The sequence below is a fragment of the Copadichromis virginalis genome, linkage group LG9, assembly GCF_057382275.1.
Source record: "Copadichromis virginalis isolate Kocher_CV1m ecotype Utaka linkage group LG9, C_Virginalis_male_GT1.1, whole genome shotgun sequence".
NCBI lineage: Eukaryota > Metazoa > Chordata > Actinopteri > Cichliformes > Cichlidae > Copadichromis > Copadichromis virginalis.
In genome coordinates, this window is record NC_140626.1 from 7,262,967 (window position 1) to 7,287,193 (window position 24,227).

General features: G+C 42.1%; 1 protein-coding gene across 1 annotated transcript in view; it reads left to right on the forward strand.

Moving 5' to 3' along the window:
* The first annotated feature begins 2,764 nt into the window (after positions 1 to 2,764).
* Positions 2,765 to 24,227, forward strand: part of gfod1 (glucose-fructose oxidoreductase domain containing 1) — a 37,290-nt gene continuing 15,827 nt past the window's right edge. Inside the window, exon 1 of the mRNA XM_085467512.1 lies at positions 2,765 to 3,511. Within this exon, the coding sequence (XP_085323638.1) occupies positions 3,259 to 3,511 (253 nt within the window). The 5' untranslated portion in view covers positions 2,765 to 3,258. The remainder of the gene's footprint in view (positions 3,512 to 24,227) is intronic.

Sequence of the window (24,227 nt, forward strand, 5' to 3'; positions counted from 1 at the left end):
AGTAAGCAAGAGTTGGTTGATTTGCAAACCTAAACATGGTTCAGCAAACTGTGCAGTTAATGTGCAGGACAGTGGTCGCATTGATGTGCTCACAATCCTCCACAAGAGTGCAGCCTTGCCTTCTCTTCAAACTGGCTCCATGCGACAGATGCTGTGTATGAGTGATATCAGAACCAAATTCAAAACCCCAGAGAGTGGGAGCATCTTTACACGATGCCAACAGCCAGAGCTCTAAACACAAGTCAACATTGTGATTTGTTTTTACTAGCCTGTTCCTGTCCATCCACATCATCTCCAGCAGCAGCAGGCGCGACTGTGATGTTTGCAACATTTACATTTTTCCCTAAGTCAGAACAGTTACTACCATGTTTTCAATAAAGGCACATGGATGACAGGTTTCTGATGTTATAACTTCAGGAGGAAGTTTCTGTGTGTGCTACAAAAACCTTAAACCTTTTTTCTTTATATGGTGTTTCTGAGCAGGCACACGCTGTGTCAGAAACAGTAAAGAACTCTCAGCTTTGACCTTTGACAGCCAGCAGCTGCTTTCTGTGTGCAGTCTGCACCTAGCAAGTTCAGAGTCTATCTCTCTCTCCTGTTCGCTCTGTACATCCTTGAGCAAATTATCTGGAGAGGGAGATGTTTCCATCCATCTGCACAAATGTGTTATTGGCAGACACAAAGAAGTCTCACTGGTGTTTCAGACCCCCAATGAACCAAAATAACAGTCCAGTAATGCAATATTGTGCGCTCATGTCTGTATTGATTTGTGACATTCAGCTTTTTCCATTCATTGAACGAGGTCCTGCTGGGTCATTAGGATGTTTTCTTTCAATGATTTACACACACACACAAATATATGTAAATAAAACAGGGCAAAAGATTAACTTAAGCTTATTATTTGTTCAGTCTGTGTGATTAGGAAGTTAACCCTGTCATGCATGACTTGTGACAACCTCAATCAGGATTTTTTTTAACATATTTTTATTCATATTTAGGCTTGAAAAGATGAATAAAAATACTCATGAAACCCTGATTGGGGTTGTCATAAGTCATGCATGACAGAGTTAAATAACAATAATTACAATGAAACAGGTCGTACATCTATAGTAACATTAAACAACCAGTGGGTGGCAGGGTATGGAGTGGCACATCAATGTCCAATGTAGTGGTTTATGTGCAAGTATACCATCAACACTGACACAAATACAAGAAAACGGCCTTTGAATAGCGGTCCGCTGTAGCGACCACTATGCGTGAAAGGGTTAATGAATCATAGACGATGATGGCCAAAAGATTTATAGTCTTGTAGGAGTGAAAAAAGGGCCCTCAGCTTCATTGATCTATACCAATGGCAAAAACATACAGCTTGTGACTGACTGATGCATGAGGACGCAGGCCTACATCTTTCTATACAGTCTTTGGTTAAAATACCATTTTCATATTGTTGGCTAGCAATCACACCTGATGCACTTAGGTGAAGTGAACTGGTGTGACTGGTGATGACACCTTTTGCAGGTATCTGGTCATAGAATGAACAATGACAGTATAGGGATCAACACAATTTCATATATGACACTTTATGGGTCCAATTACTCTGATGCACAGGTCAACATTCAGGTTGCTAAAACATGAAACGGTACAGAATGACCAGAGGGAACATCTTCTGGGAAGCATTTACTACCGTGAAAATCTTGTAATATTTCTGCCTTAGCACTGCAAAAAACTGAAATTATTATTAGTTAATAATAAGACAGTAAATCAAAAAGACATAACAGTAAGCAGACACAATTTAGTCATGGTTGTGATGTGGTCCTCTGCAGCTTCTGTAGCTGCAGTGAATGTAGCTACAGTGTTGTTGGTGTGTGTGGTTTCTACGCTATTAACATCAGAAAAAGCAGATATGTGGAGGAACCACGCAGCCAGAGCTGTCTATTTTTTTATCACTTTCATCAAATTTAGGAGTATATATACACTACGTTTATTGTATCTTTAATTAATAAGAAAACTCCAGACATTCCATTCTGAGCTCAAGAAGCTTCTGATAGGTTAGTAGAGTCCATTTGAGTAAATTGGTGGCACAGCTGTGGATGCATATAAGGCACCCCCAAAATACAGAGCCTGTTTCTTTGACATGGGAAGACATATCAACCAAAACACCAGGAAAAGAATTGTAGACCTCCATAAGTGTGGCTCAATTTTGAATACAATTTGGGTGCCATTTGTAATTAAGAAATACATACAATTTCTCTCTTTACTCTTAAATTTAACAAATATGTTTTTTATATTTATCTAAAAAGAATAAACATTTAGTCTGATTTAATGTTTTACAATTAAAAAAGTGATTGTGTTTTTATTGGAAGAGTATGTAAATATCTGGTTTCAACTGTATATTTGATGATGTTGGTGTTTGGCTTGATTGTTAGCACAAAGAGTCTCATGTTACCACAATAAAGAGGTGTTGTTAGTGTAGTGCAGGTTTTGTTTATTTTCTGCTCTGAATGTGCACTTTTTTCTACTAGTTTCTATGAAAAGTGCTGCAGAATTAAAGTTTTATTCGATTGGTTGATTGTAACTCATATGAATCACACATACACACGAACAACCATGCAACCTGAAGCTTTTATTTTGAAATGGTGCTGCTAGTAGCGCTTCCTGTGTGTGTGTGTGTGTGTGTGTGTGTGTGTGTGTGTGTGTGTGTGTGTGTGTGTGTGTGTGTGTGTGTGTGTGTGTGTGCTGCACCATCAGTAACGTCTCCAGCACCGTAGCACTGGGATCCTACGGGGAGCGGGCACAGGGTGACGGCGGTGTTTCCGGCAACCTGCCGTCAGACCAAGCGCTTTCCCTGCTCACGTTTCTTCCAGCCCCGTTATCTTCAGGGAGGGTCCTGCAGGGGGAGGAGTAAGCAAACCGCGGAGGAGGGGACACGCTCTCCGCCTGCTTGGCGCAGTCAGTGCGGTGATAGCTGTCAGACGCGGACGAGGTGAAGAGCGGAATGGTTCATTTATAGACTTCTTCGCTCAAGCGCAGAAGCCCGGGTCGGATTTCCGCCTTTCTCGGGTTATTTTTCGGCGGGTGATAACGACAGTACGTGTCCGTTCGCAGAGAGGAAATGCCGCACAGACATTGTGTGAGTGCAGGTGGATGGCCAACCTGACGGTCCCCGCCGCCGCTTCCCTTCACAGCTCTGCTGTCGTCCGGAGCTGCGAACACCAAGCGAATCCACACAGAACCAAATCCAACTAATAACCTGGAGCTATGCTTCCTGGGGTCGGCGTGTTCGGCACCAGCCTCACCGCACGGGTGATCATCCCGCTGCTGAAGAACGAGGGCTTCGCCGTTAAAGCGCTGTGGGGCCGGACACAGGAGGAGGCGGAGGAGCTGGCCAAGGAGATGAACGTGCCCTTTTACACCAACAGGATCGACGACGTGCTGCTGCATCAGGATGTGGATCTGGTCTGCATCAACCTGCCGCCGCCTCTGACGCGGCAGATCGCAGTCAAGACACTGGGTGAGTCTGGCTGCTCCTCCTGCTGCTGCTGTTAGGATGGATGTTGCGGGCCTAGCGTGCAGGCTGCACCGGGCCACTCTTTAACACCACATACCGCCTTAGTATGCTCACAGTGCTGCAGTGGATAAGACCTAGAAGTGGGAGCTTAGTTAGCAGGTGTGGTTGTTAATGATAGATGCCCCGAGCTTTATCTCACCCGCGGTGAGCGTTGAAAGTGTCCTCTTGGATGACTTACAGCAAGCTGTTTGTGTCCTTAACAGGGAGCTCTGCAGCTGCTGTGCTCCTGAGCAAAACACTGCTTTTCCTCCCCCTTTGCAAAATCTGTGCACAAACGTTTGCAAGTTGCAAACGTCTCTGACAGGATGTTATAATGTTTTGCATTCATAAAATGATGCATTAGTGAAGACGTGCAGTTTAGATGTGAGTATATGGGGACTCCCTGCGAGGCAAGGTCTTCAGTCAAACAGCAGATTTAACCCATATTAGTGAAACTGTCACACACAGAAAACTAGAAACCCCCAGAGACCAGGCCTGCATGCAGGACAAGACACACACACAGAGAGGTTGTTCTAGTTTGAATGTGGAGCAGTGCAGCTTATTTTGGAGATCACATCCAGGAGCGGTGACCCTGCTGTGAGAGAATGGTGGTAAGAACTGCCGAGCTCTACATCACACAGGCTTTATTTGCCCCACAGCCTGGCAGCAGAGCTCAGCTGGCAGTGAGCTTTAATAGGTCAGGTCTGCTGAACACCGAAAACAAACGGGTTCAAAGACACAAAAGCATCCGGGGAAGTATTAGGTTATATCTGGGAAAACATGTTCCTGCTTAGCTACCAAGCTGCAGGAAACAGGAGAGTGTGTAGGACGGTAACAAGGTGAGAGGTAACATCTTCAGCTGCATTGTTTTGTTTCATTAGCAACCTCAAAGATATTCCAGTCATGATGACATAAGTTAAGATGCTGAAACAAGTGACCTGCTCTATATAGCTGTGGTGTCACTAGTTGTAGTCATTTCCCTACAGTTATAAATATCCCCAGTATTAACCATGATTAATATAAAATTAAGATGATTATATTTATCATGGTTAATTAATCCCTGGCTGTCAGGGAGTCTGTTTAAACTCATTTAGAGAGGGAGCCCGTGATCTCAGACAGCGATAAGTCATTACGAACATTAAAGGAAGTGCTAATGACAGACCATAAGAGTAAACATTACCTTAACTACGTCGACTTGAGGTGCAAACAGTTGCATAACTAGTTTAGCAGATGCTGCTTTACTAAAGCAGTAAAACTCGCTACACTGCTTATTTAAAAAGCCCTTCATTGTCTTTCATTTTGCCACATTTTCATTAAAATAAGGTGAGCCAATGCTTTGGAATGCGTTGGCACAGAATGTAAATACGCTACATCACATTCATGCGCATTTTATGGACACTTCAGGTCCGACCAGTGTGGTAGCAGAACCAGTTTAACCCACCCCAGCTTACTACTACATTTGTTGCACTTTTGCGTCATCACTTTAATAATGACAGGAAGGACAGAAGGTGGGTCAGAAGTGAACATTTTGCAGTCCAGGGTCCAGACCAGGTCTCCTAAGGTTAAATATTAGACTTAAATAAAATATTAGCATTGTTCAGGATGTCATCTAAAGAAGTAAGTGATGAGTTGAAGAATGGATCACTACCTTGGTAAAAATGGTTAAAACCCCAGCAACACCCAGTAACTGAATGAATAAATAAAGGCTGTAGTTGGCGCCATAAGAGCCAAGGAGGCCTAAACAATTTCTTTCTTGTTTTTAGTGGCTGGAGTGAAGCTTTTCATAAATTCACGTGATCCTCATTGGCACAAAAAACACTTGAACATCTACAGTTCCATGACAACGTGGCATTCTCTGTGCAGGTCACGTGATCTGATGTCAAGCGCTCCTATAAGCTATTTAGTAAATGGCCTGTATTTGTATAGCGCTTTACTAGTCCCTAAGGACCCCAAAGCGCTTTACATCCAGTCATCCACCCATTCACACACACGTTCACACACTGGTGATGGCAAGCTACATTGTAGCCACAGCCACCCTGGGGTGCACTGACAGAGGCGAGGGTGCCGGACACTGGCGTCACCGGGCCCTCTGACCACCACCAGTAGGCAACGGGTGAAGTGTCTTGCCCAAGGACATAACGACCTGTCCGATCCACGGCTCAAACCGGCAACCTTCCGATTACAAGGCGAACTTGAGCCACGATCGGCCTAGTAGGCCTATTAGGGGGGTGCTCACATCGCAGCAGAACCACGCGTAGCACTCAGAGTGGGTTCTTGGTTTGTTCTCAGATGGTTTATAACACAAAAAAGAAAAAAAAAGCTGTAGCAAATTCTAAAGAAAAGATATGCATGAACAAGCTTCCCCCTTATCAGTAACTGTCACTTTCACTTAACACACTCGACCTGCTCCTTCCCACTTGTCCTGTCTTATGTTATCGTACTACAGTAACTCAAAGTCAACTTTGAGTTATTGTAGTACGATAACTCCACATGTCAGCCACCTCCACATCGGTTGTCATGCTCCTGTGGAACACAGTTACTCTGACCTATAGGAGAGGCTGTTTCAAAACTCTTCCAGAAGCAAGTCTTGCTGCTTGCTAGCCAGCTTGACAATGACCCTGGGCACCTCTTTGGGTCTGAGAGCCCTTATTTAAACGAGCTTGAATTGGCATGCTTTATTCCCAATGTGTTATACTCATGTTATACAGCTTATTTCCAAAGTGCTGACACAATCATTGTCTCTGTCCCTGCTAGCAAAGAGCAGAAGAGACGACACGCTAAATCACATCATCATAAGTCAAGAAAACAACAAGTACATGTACCTTCATATTTACATGATAATGAGACATGCTGTATTTTTGCCACTGCGCCGCTGAACCTCTGCTGAGCCCGTGCACTGCTGCTGTTTGACTGTAACAAGCTCGTTGGGTGCAGTGGTGGAACAGCTGCCATTTTTACCATTATGGGATTCTTCCATATCATGCCGCACAGCAAGAAGGTCCTGAGTTCAATTCCACCATCAGGCCGGGGTCTTTCTGTGTGGAGTTTGCATGTTCTCCCCGTGTTTGCGTGGGTTCCCTCCGGGTACTCCGGCTTCCTCCCACCGTCCAAAGACATGCAGCTTGTGGGGATAGGTTAATTGGATAATCCAAATTGCCACTAGGTGTGAATGGTTGTCTGTCCCTGTGTGTTGGCCCTGCGACAGACTGGCGACCTGTCCAGGGTGTACCCCGCCTTTCGCCCTATGACAGCTGGGATAGGCTCCAGCGCCCCCCGCGACCCTGAAAAGGATAAGCGGAAGCAAATGGATGGATGGATGGATTCTTCCATAGTGTCAGGTCTCTGTTGAACATTGTGTCAAGGTGTCTGTTAGGGCCAAGTGTAGTGCGACTGCCATGGAGCAGGCCTCCTCAGGGGACTGCAGCTGAAGGTTAGAAATGTTTGCTCATGAGCAGGATGCCAGACAGGCTGTATAACCCCATGTACAGTCGGTCTTCCTCATACTGGAACCGCTGCTGATTCTTAGTGTAATAGTTGTGTAATAGTCAGTCTCCTGTATGGAGATAAGGCCTCTGCGGCTCCATTCATTCCCACACTGCTGCCTTGTTTGCTCCCTGGCTTCACCTGATTCTGTAACGTGAGCTAACAAAAGGGATGGGACTGATGTACAGTGGATATTTGCTCATGCCATGACTGCAGTCTTCTCAGTATGTACTTATGCATACCCTAAATCAGAAGTCACACCAGCACAGGCACGTGACAACAAGGGAGCAAAAACTATCTCTTCAGTGTTAAAGGTTGCTCAAACGAAGTGAGTCTGTCCCAGTGAACTCAACTGGACCCGCATGCCAACTACATCAGCTCTGTCACTAGCCCTTCTTCCTCCTCTCTTTCCTCCCAGCTCATTTCCTCTTAGCTTCACTGCATGTGCGCCGCCTGTTCCTTTCCACCCACCTCTCTTCAGCCGGTCTGCGTCTGGGCCCGATCCTGTTGGCGTTCTGTTGGGCAAACATGAAACAGTGTTTGCAAATTCTGTTGAACTCGGCCTCCATAATCACACCAAGTCAGAATATTATAAACATGATACTGTACATTTTTTAGGTTCCTTTACTGCTTTATAGACACACAAAACTTTGCTACTGCAGCTGTTAATTATTTTCCATATAGATAAACCTTTTATTTCTTTATCTATTTTTAAATCAATCAGTCCTTGTTCTTCAAAAGAGATCAGATGAGTTTGCCTGGAGTTGAAGCTGGCACCGGAAAGTTGAGGCCCTTTCAATTAAGGGTGGGAATCAGCAGACAACCCATGAACCCGCGATTCATTCATGATACAATGTTATCACAATTTCTTAACATTGTGATATTGCAATAAAATATAATTTAACTGCAAAGTCTGTCCTTAAAGGAAAACTTTACTAAAGCAAAACTACAAAATAAGATTGCACAACAATGCCATCACTAAAAGCCGCCATAAATATTGCCCTAAGACGGAGCAGTCAGATATTGGTTATCAGTCTGATATCAGACTGTGATTGTGATTATACGCCGGTTAACTGCAGTAATTAAATATTTGTCTAAATAAACAGAAATTCACTCATGTGACTGAGCCATTAGCTCGCTCTGAGTTAGGAGCTAGCTTTGTCACGCTAACATGACTGGAGCAGTTTTAATTTAAAGGTTAGAAATTCAGATTTTTCAAGAATATAAATGTTTATTGGTAGATATAATGAACACACACACACACAAAATAATAATACATGTAGCTTGATGCTAATTCTTAGTGTTTTATCAGCAGCCACATGGTAATGTGTTAAGAAGTGTGGGAAATTACTGGTCCAGATATTTTTCTCTCCTTTCAGTTGCATCATATTTATGGAACACTGATTCACAACAGCTCAGTTAATTCCTCTCAAAGGTAGATGACCTATTGCTAGGTAACAATGTCACCATTAGGTTCACATGGGAATTTCTCACTTTGAAAAGAGCCAAACGTGTGCAATCATTCCACCTTTAGTTGGAAAATTCGGACTGCCGCTCGATTGTTTCTTATCAGACAAAGTGTTCGAGTTCTTCCAGTATTCATTAAACCCCATCAAATGACAAAGACATGGGACTGTCAACACGAATAAGAAATTGCATCTGTCTGACCTTTTTATCTGTGCTGGCAACTGTTGCGAAATTCAGAATTTTTTTTTTTTTTTTTTTTTCCAAAGTCAAAGTCAACTTTATTGTCAATTCTGCCACATGTACAGGACATACAGAGAATAGAAACTTCGTTACTCTCAATCCCTAGATAAAATAGAAAATGAACATTTAAATATAAGAGTGATTAAAAATGCAAGTAAAATATTTTAAAGTAAAAAAATTAAATAATATAATACAATTTTACATATAACAAGAAAGCTATACAATATACAATATAAGGGTAAATGACATTGAGTGCAAACCAGGCAGAGTAGTGCAAATAGGCAAATAGTATTTGATCACACTAATGCAGGACTGTCCTTTCCAAGAGAATCACCCGCTTTGCGCGAGCTTTAATTATCAGCTCAGTGTCTTCCAGCAGCCGTGTTAGCACGCATGCTTGTGTCCTCACCTTCGCATGGTGCAGAACTTGGACGCCTAGCAGCCAAGAACAAGCGTCTCTCTAACATGTGCTAATATTGTGGAGTACTGCCATCTTTTGCCAGTGAAAACAATAGTGAGCAGCAAGTGAAAGTGAAACTTTAAAGTGGTTTCAGATGAGAGGTGAACTCCAGTGTGTTTGGTCAAAGCTTTGAATTAAAACAGCATTTTTGCTTGTTAGTGTAGAAAGTTTAGTTTGTAACACAAGAAAAGAAACCAAAATAGAAAGCTAAGATCAAGATAGAGAGACAACTATCTCAGGTGTCACACATGCACACTGAGCAGATGTAACAGCCACATTCTGGGATCACTTTTTGTGGTTAATAATTGTTATAAAATTGTGTAATGTTTATCAGATATACGCACTCACACCGTGACTGGACTTGAACTCCAAGTAGATGCTCGTAGAAAGCAGTGGTAAATTTTACAGATGGCAGACTTGGTGGTAAAGTTGAAAATAAAATTACAGTGAATCGCAATATCAGCTGACCACTGACATTTCATCAGCAGACACGGCCCACACGCCTGCCCTTTCTTGCATCACCGTTTTCACGACAGCTCTGTGAAAGTCTTACGCAGTCACTGATTGGCTGACCCGAGGGACTGAAGCACTAAAACTTCCTCTTTTATCAGGGCGTGTGAGCTGATAGTAATCTGCCTGTGGCCTGCTTATTGCTCATTCCTCATTGCTTATTGCTTACCTCATGAGCTGAAATGTGATCAGGCTTCTTCAACAGAAGAATGTGAACTTTGCCTTTGACCACATTGACCGGTTTGTTTTTACCCTCTCTTCATTTGACTTTTGTGATGCATGAACACAACGTCTAATACTGATTGTACTTTGCAAACATTTAATTCAACAATTGAATTCAACATACATTGAATGCAAAATTAGACATAAATCTAAAAATGTTTGGTTTATGTGTTTGTCGTCTTATAATCCGTCCATAATAGTTGAATATTTGGGGTAACAAAAGCTTACAGTCATATATTATTTCATATTAGGATGTTCTATGCTGAAGGTGAGAATAAGTCATTCATCATATAATAATATTATATAATTTTTAGTATTTAGCAGTACACTAAGTGTTGCAGTAAAATATACTGCAATTTATCATCCTTTGTCAAATCAAATGACAGTTAAACTTTGTCTATATATCTGTTTTATTCATTAAATAAAGTTATCTCACTATATTTATTTTTATTTAAATAGGTGTAGAATAAGATCACTGTTGCCCTCAGATAAAGTCAGTCTGCTTTGTGTCTGATATCAGTCTGAGACTGACTGGAGTTTAGTTGGCAATTACATGCAATCTTATTTGATAATACATAACATAATAATAATACATAATATAACAAATTTCCCACGTGTGGGACTAATAAAGGTTATCTTATCTTATCTTATCTTATCAAATAACTGTGATAAATCATTGAAAATCACATATCAGCTGCTGTCTACATAAACTGAATTTCCAACAGACAAAACAATGATTGTTTTAATTGATCTCACCAAATCAAATTGAAAGAAATATTCAATATTTACTTGTTTTTAAATCCAAGTTGGGTTTACTCAGTGAAATTAAAGTCTGACTGTTAATATTAACAGTTACATCATCCAGCCAGCCGTCTCTGTATTGTGTGTCCTCCCTTTACCCCTGCTTGAATGACTGAGTACAGAATTAAGAACTAATAATAACCACGAGGATTTTGGGAAAATGGAAAATCACCGGTGGAAGCGAACAGCACCACACATGTTCTTCAGGTTTTACATGAGCAGATAAGCATACTTGGTCTACATTACAGTGAACCTGTCGGTCTTGTTGAGCAGCTTCTTGGCTTCCATTGGGATTTCTTTTGCAGTTCTTCCTCTGGTTTCTCTTTCTTATTAATCTAGCACTCCTGTGGTGTGAAGCTTGTATTAGTGTTTCCAGTTTGCTGCATCCAGAGTAATGCCCTCAGGTTGTTGAGACATATGTACAATACATTTCAGTCCCGTTGGTTTTAGGTGTCCTGTATAGCTTTGCAGTAGAATCATTTCTGTTCTTTAACTTCCTCCTGGGTAGATGCTTTGTGAAAATGCAAGAAAAAGAAGAAGGACGATGCCCCAGTTTGTCATCCTGTAAGTGCCCGGTCCTGTTTTGGGGATCATTCAGAAGGCTGTGCAAAGGTTCTCAGGTGTCCCTGCATGAACAAAAATACTTCAGACTGTTGACGGTCCAGTAAGTGCCTGAGAGTTGGACTATAGTCTCACACTACTTAAAGTGTTGAGGTTTTTCTTTGTCTTCTGTCACATATATAATGTTAAAGTGGTGGACACTGATATTCAAACGTGTATCTGAAATGTGTATTACACAAAACTACTTTAGTGGAGGCCAAGGATAAAAGTATATAGGTGAAAATGAGCATACTGGGTCACTAATCACCTTGTTAAGATTGTGCTTTTATTCTGATAAATGTTCTCGTTTTTGCAGAAGCTTGAATGGCTGTGGGTCACACGCTAATGGGGAATCTGAGAGTTGAACTGAAATGTAAGACGAGCATGAGTTTCAGGTGCGCTTTCTGTCCCCTCGTGTGGTTCCGTTTTGTTGAAGGCGAAGGAAGTGCAGCTCTACAGCTCAGCTCTGCGGTGCACTTTTACAGTGATGAGCAACAGGCACAGCACAGCATGCTGTGTCTTTTTAAAGCGACTGTTGGCACCTTGTGACGTTTGTGTAAAATCCCTTTCAATTATTCACTTCATCACTTGTGTCATTGTGAAATTCCAAAATCGATTTCTGTTGTAATTCTGAGGAAAATGCAACATAGATCACAAGGAAGTTGAAAAGGTCAAGCAGCCGCACAGCATGACTGCTGAGCATGAAACTGACAGCACTGGGGTGTGTTTTCTGCATCAGTCATTATTCAGGTTGATTAGTAATACGTACGTGATAATGACAAATCAACAGAAAAACTTGAACCCTTGAGCAAGAATTGACCTGATAAGGACTCTAATTTGGACCACAAGATGGATTTGAATGGATTTGATGGATCCCTACCTTTGAGAGAATTCCCTCTAAATAAATGCAGAGTTGTACTGGGTGATCACTTTAGTCCTTTAACAATTCTGTCCTGTCAAGAGTGGTCTAATGCTCCTTCCATGGGGCAGGTGACATCTCTGAATGGCTACATGAGTATGAAGGTGATAAAGTCCTACTTGGACACACTGAAATCAGAACACCTGTTGAAAAGCTTCCTCAGTCCTTTTTAAAGTGTATTTGTCCTGTCTCCCTCCCTGCGTGCTGTTCTGCTGATGGTTTCTTCCTGTTAAAAGGGAGTTTTTCCTTCCCAGTGTCACCAAATGTTTGCTCATAGGAGTCATCTGATTGTTGGGTTTTTCTCTATGTTATTGTAACATCTTTTACCTTAGAATATAAGGCCCCTTGAAGTGACTGCCCTTTGAAATTAAAAAAACTGTAATTGAATTATCAAATGTGAATCTGGTTTCTCTCGTCTCACTGATAGAAGATATCTAAGCTGCACAGCCAGACGCTCGTTCATGCTGCTGACTGGACCAGACTGTACCTGCTAATTATAGCATGTAAAGCTCAGTAGATGGACAGTTTGGGCAATCGCTCGTCTCCATAATGTGACTGTGTGTAATGTGAAGGATGTTGGCTATAATGAAAGCCCGCAGAAAAATATAACTGTGGCATCTTTAGCATCTTTCAGTTCACTGTTTAGGTTTTACCGCATTCAACTTTTCTGTCTTGGTCCAGTCCAGCACATAAACAAATCCAAACATTTTCTTTAGGTATCCCCGTGTTTGTTCATATTGATCATGCAGGAACAACACAGTGTGTAGATAACAGGTAACTATGAAGCATTATGCAGACTAAAAGCCAGCAGTAATCAGGTCAAGGGGGTTTGAGTGACGCTAAACATGCAGTGTGTTATTGAGCTGTCATCATAATAGAGGACTGCTACAGTTAACAGTAGATGATATCTGCAGTAGTTTGAAATCTAAATCATGCCCATGGTTCATCAGCACTACACAAGCTCTCAGACACCTGCTCTGCAGGGCCACCCAAAGGCACGGGTTTATTTATAACTTGAATACTAAGGATGTCATCATAAATACATGTTTCCACCTCTGATACGCTTACCTAACAGCACTTTTGACTGGTGATGAGCTCTCTGGCAGCCCACTGAACATGTTTAAAGTGCAAACGATGCCCAAATGTACAAATTACAAGAGAATAGTCAGGCAAATTTGTCATCACTGAAGAAAAAAGAAAATGTAAAATGAGTGTCATTAAATTAGTTTAACATTCATATTGTTAACAAGCTTAAAAGAAATGTTAATTGTACATGTGTTATTAAAAATACATCTTAGCTTAGCTTGCATTTCCTTTGTTAGCAATAGCCTGAAAACCATGAAGTTGTTTTTCCTATGTTTACCCACTTCAGTGTGTTTGCCAGATGTGGAAATTAAAAAAAAAAAAAAAACTTTCTTTATCATAATGCATAAGAGCATGTGTGAAAATGCTTTGTGTGTGGAGTTTGTTCTCTATTGTTAAAGTGACAGCTACGCTAACACTAGCTAGCTGCTACTAGGCCAGTCATAGCTACAAATGTGTGAATGCATTAGGAAGGCCACACCACCAAATGTATGCCTGTGTGTCAGGACAATTGATGCATAATTTTCCAAATTCCAACTATTACCACATCATGGCATGTTGTTTTAGATAAACATTACAGAGTATGATATAAAAAAAAATCAAGCTGTTTGGAACAGCTAAATATTGGCTGCAGAAAAGCAACTTAGGGGTTAATAAAGTGCATATTAACTAGCTAACATTTCTAATTAATCTTGTCATCTGATGACTTATTTCCAGCTACCACACACACCATTGTGGTTAAACCACATTGTATAAATGAGGGAGTCCAACCAGTGTTAGTGTTTTCTGTTTGAGTTGCTATAACCAGAGCAGGTCACTCATTATGGAAAAATAACCTTTTTCTGTATTTATCACATTCTTAAATGATAAAAAGCTACACGAGAAGAGAGCACCTCTGATGTAGTCTACAGAAGGGCTCCGTTTTCTTCAGGGTGACTTTGCTTGCATTCATCAGCCTGATGGATGAAGGGCCCTTTGGCTGAGCGGTGCTGCTGAGTGGTTTAGCTCCAGACAAATTAACCACCCTCGCAGACGGAGTCAGCCAGGAGATAGAGTGGTATGCCGACATTCCCAGGCCTTCTTTTTTTGCTTTCTCTGCTTGTGTTTTTCACCACAAGTTTCCCACTGGTTTGCGTTCATGTTCTACTGGATGTCCATTAACATGTTAATGACAGCCTGGGAGCGCAAGTGTGAAAAAGTGTGTTTTAGAGACAGAGGAATGAACTGAGAGACGATGAGGAGCAGTGAGGAAGAAAAGCAGAGAGAAAGCTTGTCATCCTGTGAAATTGCCTTTGTGTGTTGGATGAATGGCCGGACGGGGGAAGCTCTTTCAGCTCACCGCCACGCTGTGCGGACAAGTGAGCATTCCTGGAGAAAAGGAAAGTAGAAACCTCCCCGTCCCTGCCCCTTCGACATGCCCGCTTTCTTCTGCATGGACCCATTAGGGACTGTTGTGTGGCATGAACTTGGGGTCCAGGCTTTGGAACAGGAATCACATTGTGTGTGTATGTGTGTGTGTGTGTGTTTGTGTGTGTGTGTTTTTAAATCCAAGGGCATTAGGGAGGCCAGATTTTTATATAGAATGGGATTTGAGGCAGGCTTTTAGCGTTGAATAATTCTGCATTATTAGACTAGAGTCTTAGTGAGGATATTTTCCTCTATTATTATATTTGAACAGGAATGGAAGAGAAGCTTTCAGAGATTTCTCGTTTAGTGTCAGTCAGTAAATCTGCCGTGTGTGGAAAAGGTTTCTGTCTTTATTTTTATTATCCACATGAGGAGAAATGAGAAGCCGGCATTACTTCTCATTCCATCCATCCATCCTTAGCTTCTGAATTATATAAGAAAATCCTCTCTAACGCACTGGGGTGGATTGGCAACAGTTATTACTGGTAAATAATGGTTGAAATCATTACAGCTGTATCACCAGTTCACATGGGTGACATGTTAAATGAATAAGGTGTTGGTGACACTCAAGCCATCTTCATACATACACTGATGCCTTGAACATTTACATGTTGCCTGACTGAGCAATGTGAGAATAACACATAGTCACAGTCGTAGGAATACGTAAAACACTTGTCATAGTTTTTTTAGTCGAAAGACTAAATTAGACATATTTAGAGGGGCAATCGAGTTTTAAAAAAATAACAATAAATAAAGCTGTACTGTTTTCTGTCATGGTCTAAGATGGCGGCGTGATCAGATTTGCCAAACGGGGGGCGGGATTGTGCCTTGTAGCCGTCCTTGACCGTAGTGTAGCAGTGGTCCAGTGTCCTTTCACCCCTGGTGGGGCAGGTGATGTGTTGATAAAAGTTCGGCGCTGCGCGTTTGAGGTTGGCGCTATTAAAGTCCCCCGTCACAATAAGCGCAGCGTCCCGGTGTTGTGTCTGGTGCTGTGTGAGTGCCTCATGCAGCTCGCATAAGGCGGTGACCGTGTCCGCTTGTGGTGGAATATAAACGGCACTTACAATGACCGATGTAAATTCCCGAGGTAGATAAAAAGGACGACACATGATGGACAGTAGTTCCAGATTTGGTGTGCAGGAGCGTGTGAGAGGAACAACGTTCGCACTGTTGCACCAGTTGTTGTTCACCATTAAACACACGCCGCCTCCCCTTGACTTCCCCGAGTCCCGTGTCCTGTCCATGCGGTGAACCGAGAAGAACTCGGCCGGCTGGATGGCGTGGTCCGGCACCGCTGGGTTCAGCCATGTCTCGGTGAAGCAGAGGAGATTGCAGTCCCGAATGTCTCTCTGGAACTTTATCCTGGCCCTGAGGTCGTCAAGCTTGTTCTCCAGTGACTGGACGTTGGCGAGCAGGATGCTAGGCAGAGGTGTGCGGTGTGCACGAGCTCTCAGCCTGTTCCTGACGCCGGCTCGCTTCCCTCTAGGCCGCCACCGCTTCCCTTTGTTCTCCCTCGAGATCTCACTCGGCCAGCTCGGATCCGGAGTTAAAAACTTTGAATTGTGAGTACATTGTATACCAATAGAAACAAGAGTGTCACTGTCATACCTAATGTACCCAATGGTGATGATTTTGCCGATTTAGAAACGCTGAAAACTAACTTAAAAAACAAAGACAAAGAAAAAGTGGTCGGAGCAGTCGTGACGGCAGCCGACCTCACTGGCGCCATCTTAGAAAGTGCGCCATCTTAGAAATGTGACAGGACCTGTCATGGTCCTGTCACATCAACACCGTGGTGAAAAAGGCCCGTCAGCGTCTCTACCACCTCAGACGCTTGAGAGACTTCCAACTGCCCTCCAAGGTGCTCAGGAACTTTTACTCGTGCACCATAGAGAGCATCCTGGCGGGAAACATCTTAACCTGGTTCGGGAACAGCACCATGCAGGACAGACGAGCTCTACAGAGGGTTGTGCGGTCAGCTGAGCGCACCATCCGCTCCGAGCTCCCTGACCTGCACTCAATCTACAGCAGGCGGTGCTGGACCAAGGCCAGGAAGATCGTGAAGGACCTCAGCCATCCCAACAACAGACTGTTCTCTCTGTTGAGGTCAGGAAAGCGATTCCGCTCCCTGAAGACCAACACAGAGAGACTGAGGAGGAGCTTCTTCCCGCAGGCGATACGGTCTCTCAATCACACCACCACACAGTACTGACCCACACATATGGTTCTTACACACACACTGGACTTTCTGGACTTTGGTTTTGCACAACACTGGTCACTATATTCTTCATTTCCGGTTAATACTTGTACAGCTGCTGTTATTGTGTATATATTTATTTATATTTAGATTTCTTCATACATTCTTATATAGTTCTATATTGTGTATTTTGTTGTACAGTTATTTTATTTTCAACTTTAATTTATATATTTATCTTTATCTTATTCTTCCCAGTTAAATTTACCCTTCATTCTAATTTGTGTTGTACAGTTATTTCATTTTTAACCTTAATTTATATTCTATTCCTTCCTAGTTAAATTTACCCTTTTTAATTTTTCATATTTATTTCCTATCTTATTCATAGCCTTTTCCTTTTTTGTTTTCTTTAGGTCACGAGCAGTTGTCCAAGCATTTCACTACATATCGTACTGTGTATGACTGTGTACGTGACAAATAAAATTTGAATTTGAATTTGAATTTTCCACATGATTCAGTGAAAAACAAGCGCCAGACGATGTGGCTAAACGCTAACTCATATCTTATCCTGTTATGACCCGTCGCTACTTAATTCCTTCCTGGCCTGAAAACACCTCGCTGATCAGCCTGTTAAAACACTCCCACTTACTGAGTGTCTGTGTGTAGCTAACTGCAGCATGTCAAAACAAAGATACCTGTGCAATCAGCTGCGGTGTTGGGAAACTACTTGAGTAATATTTTCAACTTGCACAAACTTAACCAGTGGCCCCGTCATCATCTTCTCTAGCATGCTGCCGGCTGATGCACTGTCATCAGCTTATGTGGCTCTTTATTCCCCGTCTTGTCCTCTGTTGTTCCGCTCAGATGTCCTTTTATGCGCTGTGTTCAGGAATAGGTCTGTCTGTGTGTCTTAATTGGCCATCAGGGAACAGGGACAAGAGGCATGTGCGGATATGAGTTAAAGCCTCCAAGTTTTTGGTCCGGTTTTTCCGCTAAGACTATTGTAACCACACCAGGTCCTGCACTTTTTTCCTTTTTAACCTTGTTGGGCCTATTTTTAGATCACGCTTCAGCAATAAAAAGCATAAACTGACACTGCGGAGTAACGTGCGACGCAGCAACGCGGTCAACAGGAAGTGATACTTGGGTACTCTGTAGTAAAGTGTGTCTCACTTCCTGTTGTGTGTGGGAAGTGTGCGCTTGGGTGATATTGAGGATTTCTTTCAGCGTTTTCCTGCTAACGACCGGTGACCCTTTGTGTTCTTTTCTTTCTCTGTGCATGTGTGTAACATATGAAATATATCCAGCTGCCCAATAAACAAACGGAGAGATGGAACGATTCAGAAAAATAGAAAACAGATCAGGTTTTTCTCTTCTTCTTTCCATATCAATAATATCTTTGTTGGTCATGTATCTCTCTGACTAATGTCTCTTTCCATCCTTCTTATTTTTCTGACAAATTCTTTCCAGCTTGCCCTCATGCATGACTCAGTCATACCACGGGTGTAACTGTGTCGCTGCAGTCTCCCACTGACTTGCTATTATCACACAATCCCAGTCAGCCAGGTGCATGAAAGGAAGTCAGATACCACTATGGAGCGATTTCATGCAACCAGCTTCATTTAAATCTCCACCATTTAAAGGAATTGTCTAAAATCAGCAGTTTTTAAAGGTGCTATGGGTCCCATGTTATCAGTGTCCCATTTTTTTTTTTACTATATATAGCAGAAATAGTTGAGCATTCTCAGCATTGTTTGAAGTCATGATTCTAGCCATACGTTATATATTCAGCCTCCTCCTTGAGGGAATTATCTGATTTTTAAGCCCCTAACAGCTCTGTTTGTGCGGTCCAGATAATTGCTAACTTTGTCTGTCTGATTTTCAGTGCTCCCCAGGTATGTCGCATTAGGTTTATAAGATTAGGTGGTCTGTTTGACGTCACTGGACATAGGAAATTCATGTAAACCTTTTAGTATATTGTAATTTAAGTCATCTGAGCAGGAGCCAAATTGCTGCACTTCCTCTGGGCTCTGACTTGAAATTCTAGCCCCTGACGGAAGACCTCGGCCAGTCACACATCTTTTCAAACCAAATCAGGTCGGTAGTATGAAGACTAGAAAAAGCCTGCTTGGAAATTAAGAAGTGGTGTTATGTGTTAAGCAGAGGCCTTTCTCCTGGGAGAGAGGGTTTAAGTCTTATTATTATGCCAGAAATGAGTGTTGATTGTAGGCTGCAGTTAAAATAAAGACTGTCCCTGGTTCTGAATGTGAAGCCAACATGAAAGTTCCTTAAACCTGCATTTCCCCAGCAGGGGGCGACTACTCGGTTGCAAAAAGACGTCGGTTTGCATAGAAGTCTGTGAGAATTTATCCTGAGCCTTACTTGCTGTGCTTTTTGGAAGTCGAATTTCCCAGAGGAACCCACCCGAGGGATTAATAAAGTTCTATCTTATCTTATCTCTTATTTTTTGACCTCAGTAAATACTTCTCTAATGAGTATATGGACCCAGTTACTGTATCATATTGAATACAATGTGTTATTTACTTACTGTTTGGATCATTTGTATGAAAATAAATGCCAAGTCAGTACTGTATGGGCATGCAGTGTTATGTGTTGCATAATCAGATCCATCCCTTTCATCAAAACTCATTATGTACGTGACTAAAACACTTGAGATCAAAATGGATGCGGCGGTGGTGGCTGAATGCATCTTTTTTATACAATATATGGCATTTTGATAATGTATGTATTCATGTGCATATGGTGGAAGGCACCTCAAACAGAGGTGTGGCTTCAGGTTTGCTGCTGAAGGTGCTTCAATGATATGTTCACACATTACCCCAGTATAGTGAGAAGCCTAGAAGCTGAGAGCCACTGTTCTCTGTCACAGTATGCAAATGATCCATGTGATCAGACTGAAAGATGCAAATACTGGAGGTGATTTTGCGTACAGTAGAGCACTGTTATTTAAATTACACTGACCGCTACAACCCTTTTGGATTTCTTAGAATCACAGATGTGTCATTGTGCAGTTGCATACCACTGCACATCTGGATCTCTGGGGAGAATTTGATGAGTTCACGATGTTTCACAATCTCGCTCAATCATTCTTTCAGCCAGTCCCACAGACCTGCCTATTGACCATTGATGTTCTTCTGCGGCGCATTGCGATGTCTGTTCTCTGCACAGTCATCGTAGAAGCGCTTTGCATTTTTTGACCTCGTTTATCTCACGACTCCAGAAGGCGCATGAATGAAGCATTGTGTCGGTGCCCTGTCTGCTGTTAACCCAGCCATAGTGAGTTATGACTTCCAAAGCAGCCAGGAGACTGCCAGCCAAATTCAACTGGGTCAAAAAAAAAAAAAGAGATCTTTCAAAAGGCAGTGTGTCTGTCTCAGCTGATGGAGGTCATCTCTGTTTATTTATGTAACGTCATTGTCGATTTAGAGTCTTTGACTGCAGGTTCTAAGACCGTTATGTGTCACGTCTCAGCAGTTACTTTGTAATTGGGCTATGTTTCAAGCAATTGTTGTTTATGGAGACGGGAAACACGACTTCCCCTTGATATTAGTGACCCACGAATAATAATAATGTTTGAGACTTAAAGTGACATGTTTGGCAGAATTATGTGTGGGGAAGTTGTCACATTGATCAGGGGCCTCTTCAGACAGCACTTTGTTCACATGTTCATATGTTACTAGTTAAATTGAGCCCTTACTGAGTAGAAATTAACACAAGCTGCATCAGAAGGACTGTTATCGCTGCAAGACGATGCACTACTTAAGTATTATTTTAGCTGTTTTAAGTATTCCAGCATCCAATTAATCAAGTGAAGTGAGATAATACACAGTTGCTTGCCAATAGCAAAAAAAAAAAAAAACTAGCTCTGTTACTTTAGTCAGGAAATGTAACATATTTTTATTTACTCCTTTTAACAGGGACATATGTAGCTACTGCTCTATACAGCTTTTGATACAGTGTTACCTGTGCAGTAATTTGATGTGTGTAACAAAGTTCCACAGTAATCGTTGTCATGTTTGTGCTGTGTTTTCTAATTCTGGTTTGGATTCAGTCTCCAGCATGCTTGGCTGGATTTGAGAGATTGCCACAGTCACTGTTTTTTAGTAGTTTTACAACACTGTGCCAACACTTTGGCAAAAGAACGAGGCAGCGCCTGCTCCTTGGCAGGCTTCCACAAATCAGCCAATCAGAAGAAAGTGCCCTTTAGGAGACGGGTACCTGAAAGAGACAGGAACTAATAGAGCCTTATTTTTACAGATGACAGGCAGATACGAGGGGTGCATTATCACCATGACGACAGTCCTGCTTGGCCCAAGTGTTTTCCCTCCTCCATCCCTCTCCAGTGATAATGGTTATAGTGGAACATCTTTCTTGTGAACGCAATCGCATCAAAACGTGTCAATTAATTAGCGTGCGCCTTAAGTCACTTGCCCGCCCATGCATCTCAGGACATTAATGGTTACTAATGATTGCTCACTGCCCTTTACTCACGTGTCAGTTTATGGTACAGCTGTCTGCCTCCTTATGTAGCGTTAGCTGTGGGTCTTCAGCGACGTGTAAGTTCACTATGGAATGACTTTATCCTTCCCCGCTCCCTTTTTTTCCCACAATATAGAAGTAATAAGCTTAGAAGTCATCTCATTAACAATCACATGCTGTCATGTGCTCCATACAGGGTCCCTTACGATAACTGTTAGCTCACTGCTGCTCATTACAATTCTGACCTTCCTCCTGTCGCCTCCTCCTTTCACTTCACAGCAGCTCAGTCTGGCACAAAGACGCCCTTCATGGCTCTGAATAAAGCCAACTGAAAGGAGGGCTGGAGCTCACCTCTTGTTTTGACAAAGCCTGACTTCTTCCAAACGGCCACTCTAGCATGCTCACCTGTTAGTGCGATCCCTTTGGAAGATGCAGTTTGTTTTTTATTATTGTGAACTGAAAAGCTCAAACTTGGCAATATTTTCTCAGACACTGTACACAGTAACAGCAGAGTTACATGTGTCTTTTACCTCATGCATGGCATCTGTCCTTTACCCTAACATATAGCACGTTTACATTTTTAGTGCATTATTCTGTCACATTGTCCCAGGCTGCTTTAAATGCCAGTTACTTTGGCCACCTAAGAGCAGCTTCTCTGGGACAAAGAGTCAGTTACGTATTTATTATTGATGACAGCAGGTTTGCTCACTGCGGTCCTTGTAGTCCTCTATTTGCTTTTTTCTAAATCAAGTCGTCTGACTTTACTTCTTTCTGCACCTAATGAGCTGACACGTACGCATGACTAAGCATTTAAAGTGATATTTGCCTGACCGCAAGCAGTTGTTTATATGTAAATGAGCCCAACCAGCTTAAAGTGGCAATTACATGAGGAAAAACATGTGCGTCTGGGTAGTCTTCTGCCTGACCTACATAGTAAATTAAGGCAGCTCTGAAAGCAAAATGTAACAGAGAGGTGCTTCTTTGGGAGACAGCTCTATCACTGTCAGGCTTGTTTTATCTGTCTCAGCTGTGCATGTTACCATGAGCCATGATGGGAAGTGTGCTGATTAGGATGCTGTGTTTGTGTGTCAGTGGTGAGAGAGGAAAAGTAGCCGTTCAGCTCAGCAGTTAATTAGACCCTGGAGGAACTGGGGGGGGGGGGGCTCTTCAACTACAGACACGTGCAAACTCTTTGTGATCCGAGGTAAACATAAAGGCTAATTTTGCCATTACTTTTTTTTTTGTTTGTGCTAAATACATTTTTATCACTGCACAGTAGGAATATTTAGCTAACTGTGACATATTGTATGGATGGCCATTTCTGTTTGCATATACCTGCATTATCAATGGGCAGCAGCAACCTTAATGCATGCCCATAGTGCTTGTGGTTTTAGTGGAAGCCACTCCTTTGATTACGAGTCAAAGGAGTGCCAGTTGCCAGAGGGCCACGCTGGTGCTGGGGTTAATAGCTGCACTTAAGCACATTTAGGGATGCTAAACTCCTTGAGATTCAAGGGCATTAGCTGAGGCCAAAGCTGGTTGAATGAGGCTAATGCTTCCTATCATTCATAGCTGTACTGTGTCCTAATGGACTTAGTGTTGCAATACCTAGTGTTTTATCATTCCTATCCATCTGCTGGCTGTACTCTCCCCAGGTGTGCTTTTTCCATGACTCGTAACACTATGAACACCACCAAATTCTTACTCCTGTTTGGCATAAATATTATCTTAAATAAGGCAGTTTAGTGTTTGGGGCTTCTCCAGGATTTGTTAAAGAAGTTATATGGCATCCACACATGCCCCCTGCCTTTGCATTAGCTGGAAAGTTCCAAGCAAAAGCAGTTGACAAGAAGGTGACACCAAACTTAATGCCTATTACTGTAAAAAAAATGCATTAAATAACATTATATACTTTATAATACACAAGAAATGAACATTTTGGCATCAGTTGACATCAGCGGTAAAATGCATGAATGTCACTTGACATCTTTGGCATACAGAAAATAGATTTAAAAACCATAACCGATAATTTGTTGCAATAAACGTCCACTTGGAGAATACAAAGCTCTCAGTAAATAGCAGCTTGTGTACACATGTTAACAAAAAACTGCACCAAACATCAACTCATTAACACTTATCTTGTATAACAGTTGACATTGTTTGCACACACCCTTTTAAGGAAGTTTTCCTACTGAAATGTCATTCAGATTATCCACTAGCTGTTTAAGGAGGAAGGTGATAACGCTGGTCAGTAGACAGGTAGTGGTTCTTTTGTGTAGTGGTGTACGGGAGGGAACACACAGACTCTGGGGTTAGTATAAAAATATGCTAAATCAAACATGTGCATCTCTTAATCGGTTAGGAAACAAAATTGATCTTTTAAACATTTTTGAACCAGACACCAAATATTACCAAATTTTGTTTCCATTAAACAGTGACTGCGCTCCTCTGGACTCGAAGCAGATTGATTTGAAATCCAAAGCAGTAGAGCAAACAGTGCTGCGTTCATCCATCACTGCTATCAAGGTCACTATTGACATGCTAATTTCACAGTGTGAATACACAAAAAACAGCAAATTAGTGAGCAGACAGCTGGCTTTTGTTTGCTTTATGTCCAGCCAGAAGCATACAGTGTACACTGATAAGAATGTCTAATTCTCCATTTGTTTCTGGGCTCTGTTGCCACCCCCTCTCTGCTGTGTAATTGCTTTAACTTAAATTTAATTTGGAATATTGAGCAGAAAGATGAGCCTGGCCTGCCTTGCCTAGTGTCTGCTCCTGTTTGGTGCTGAAG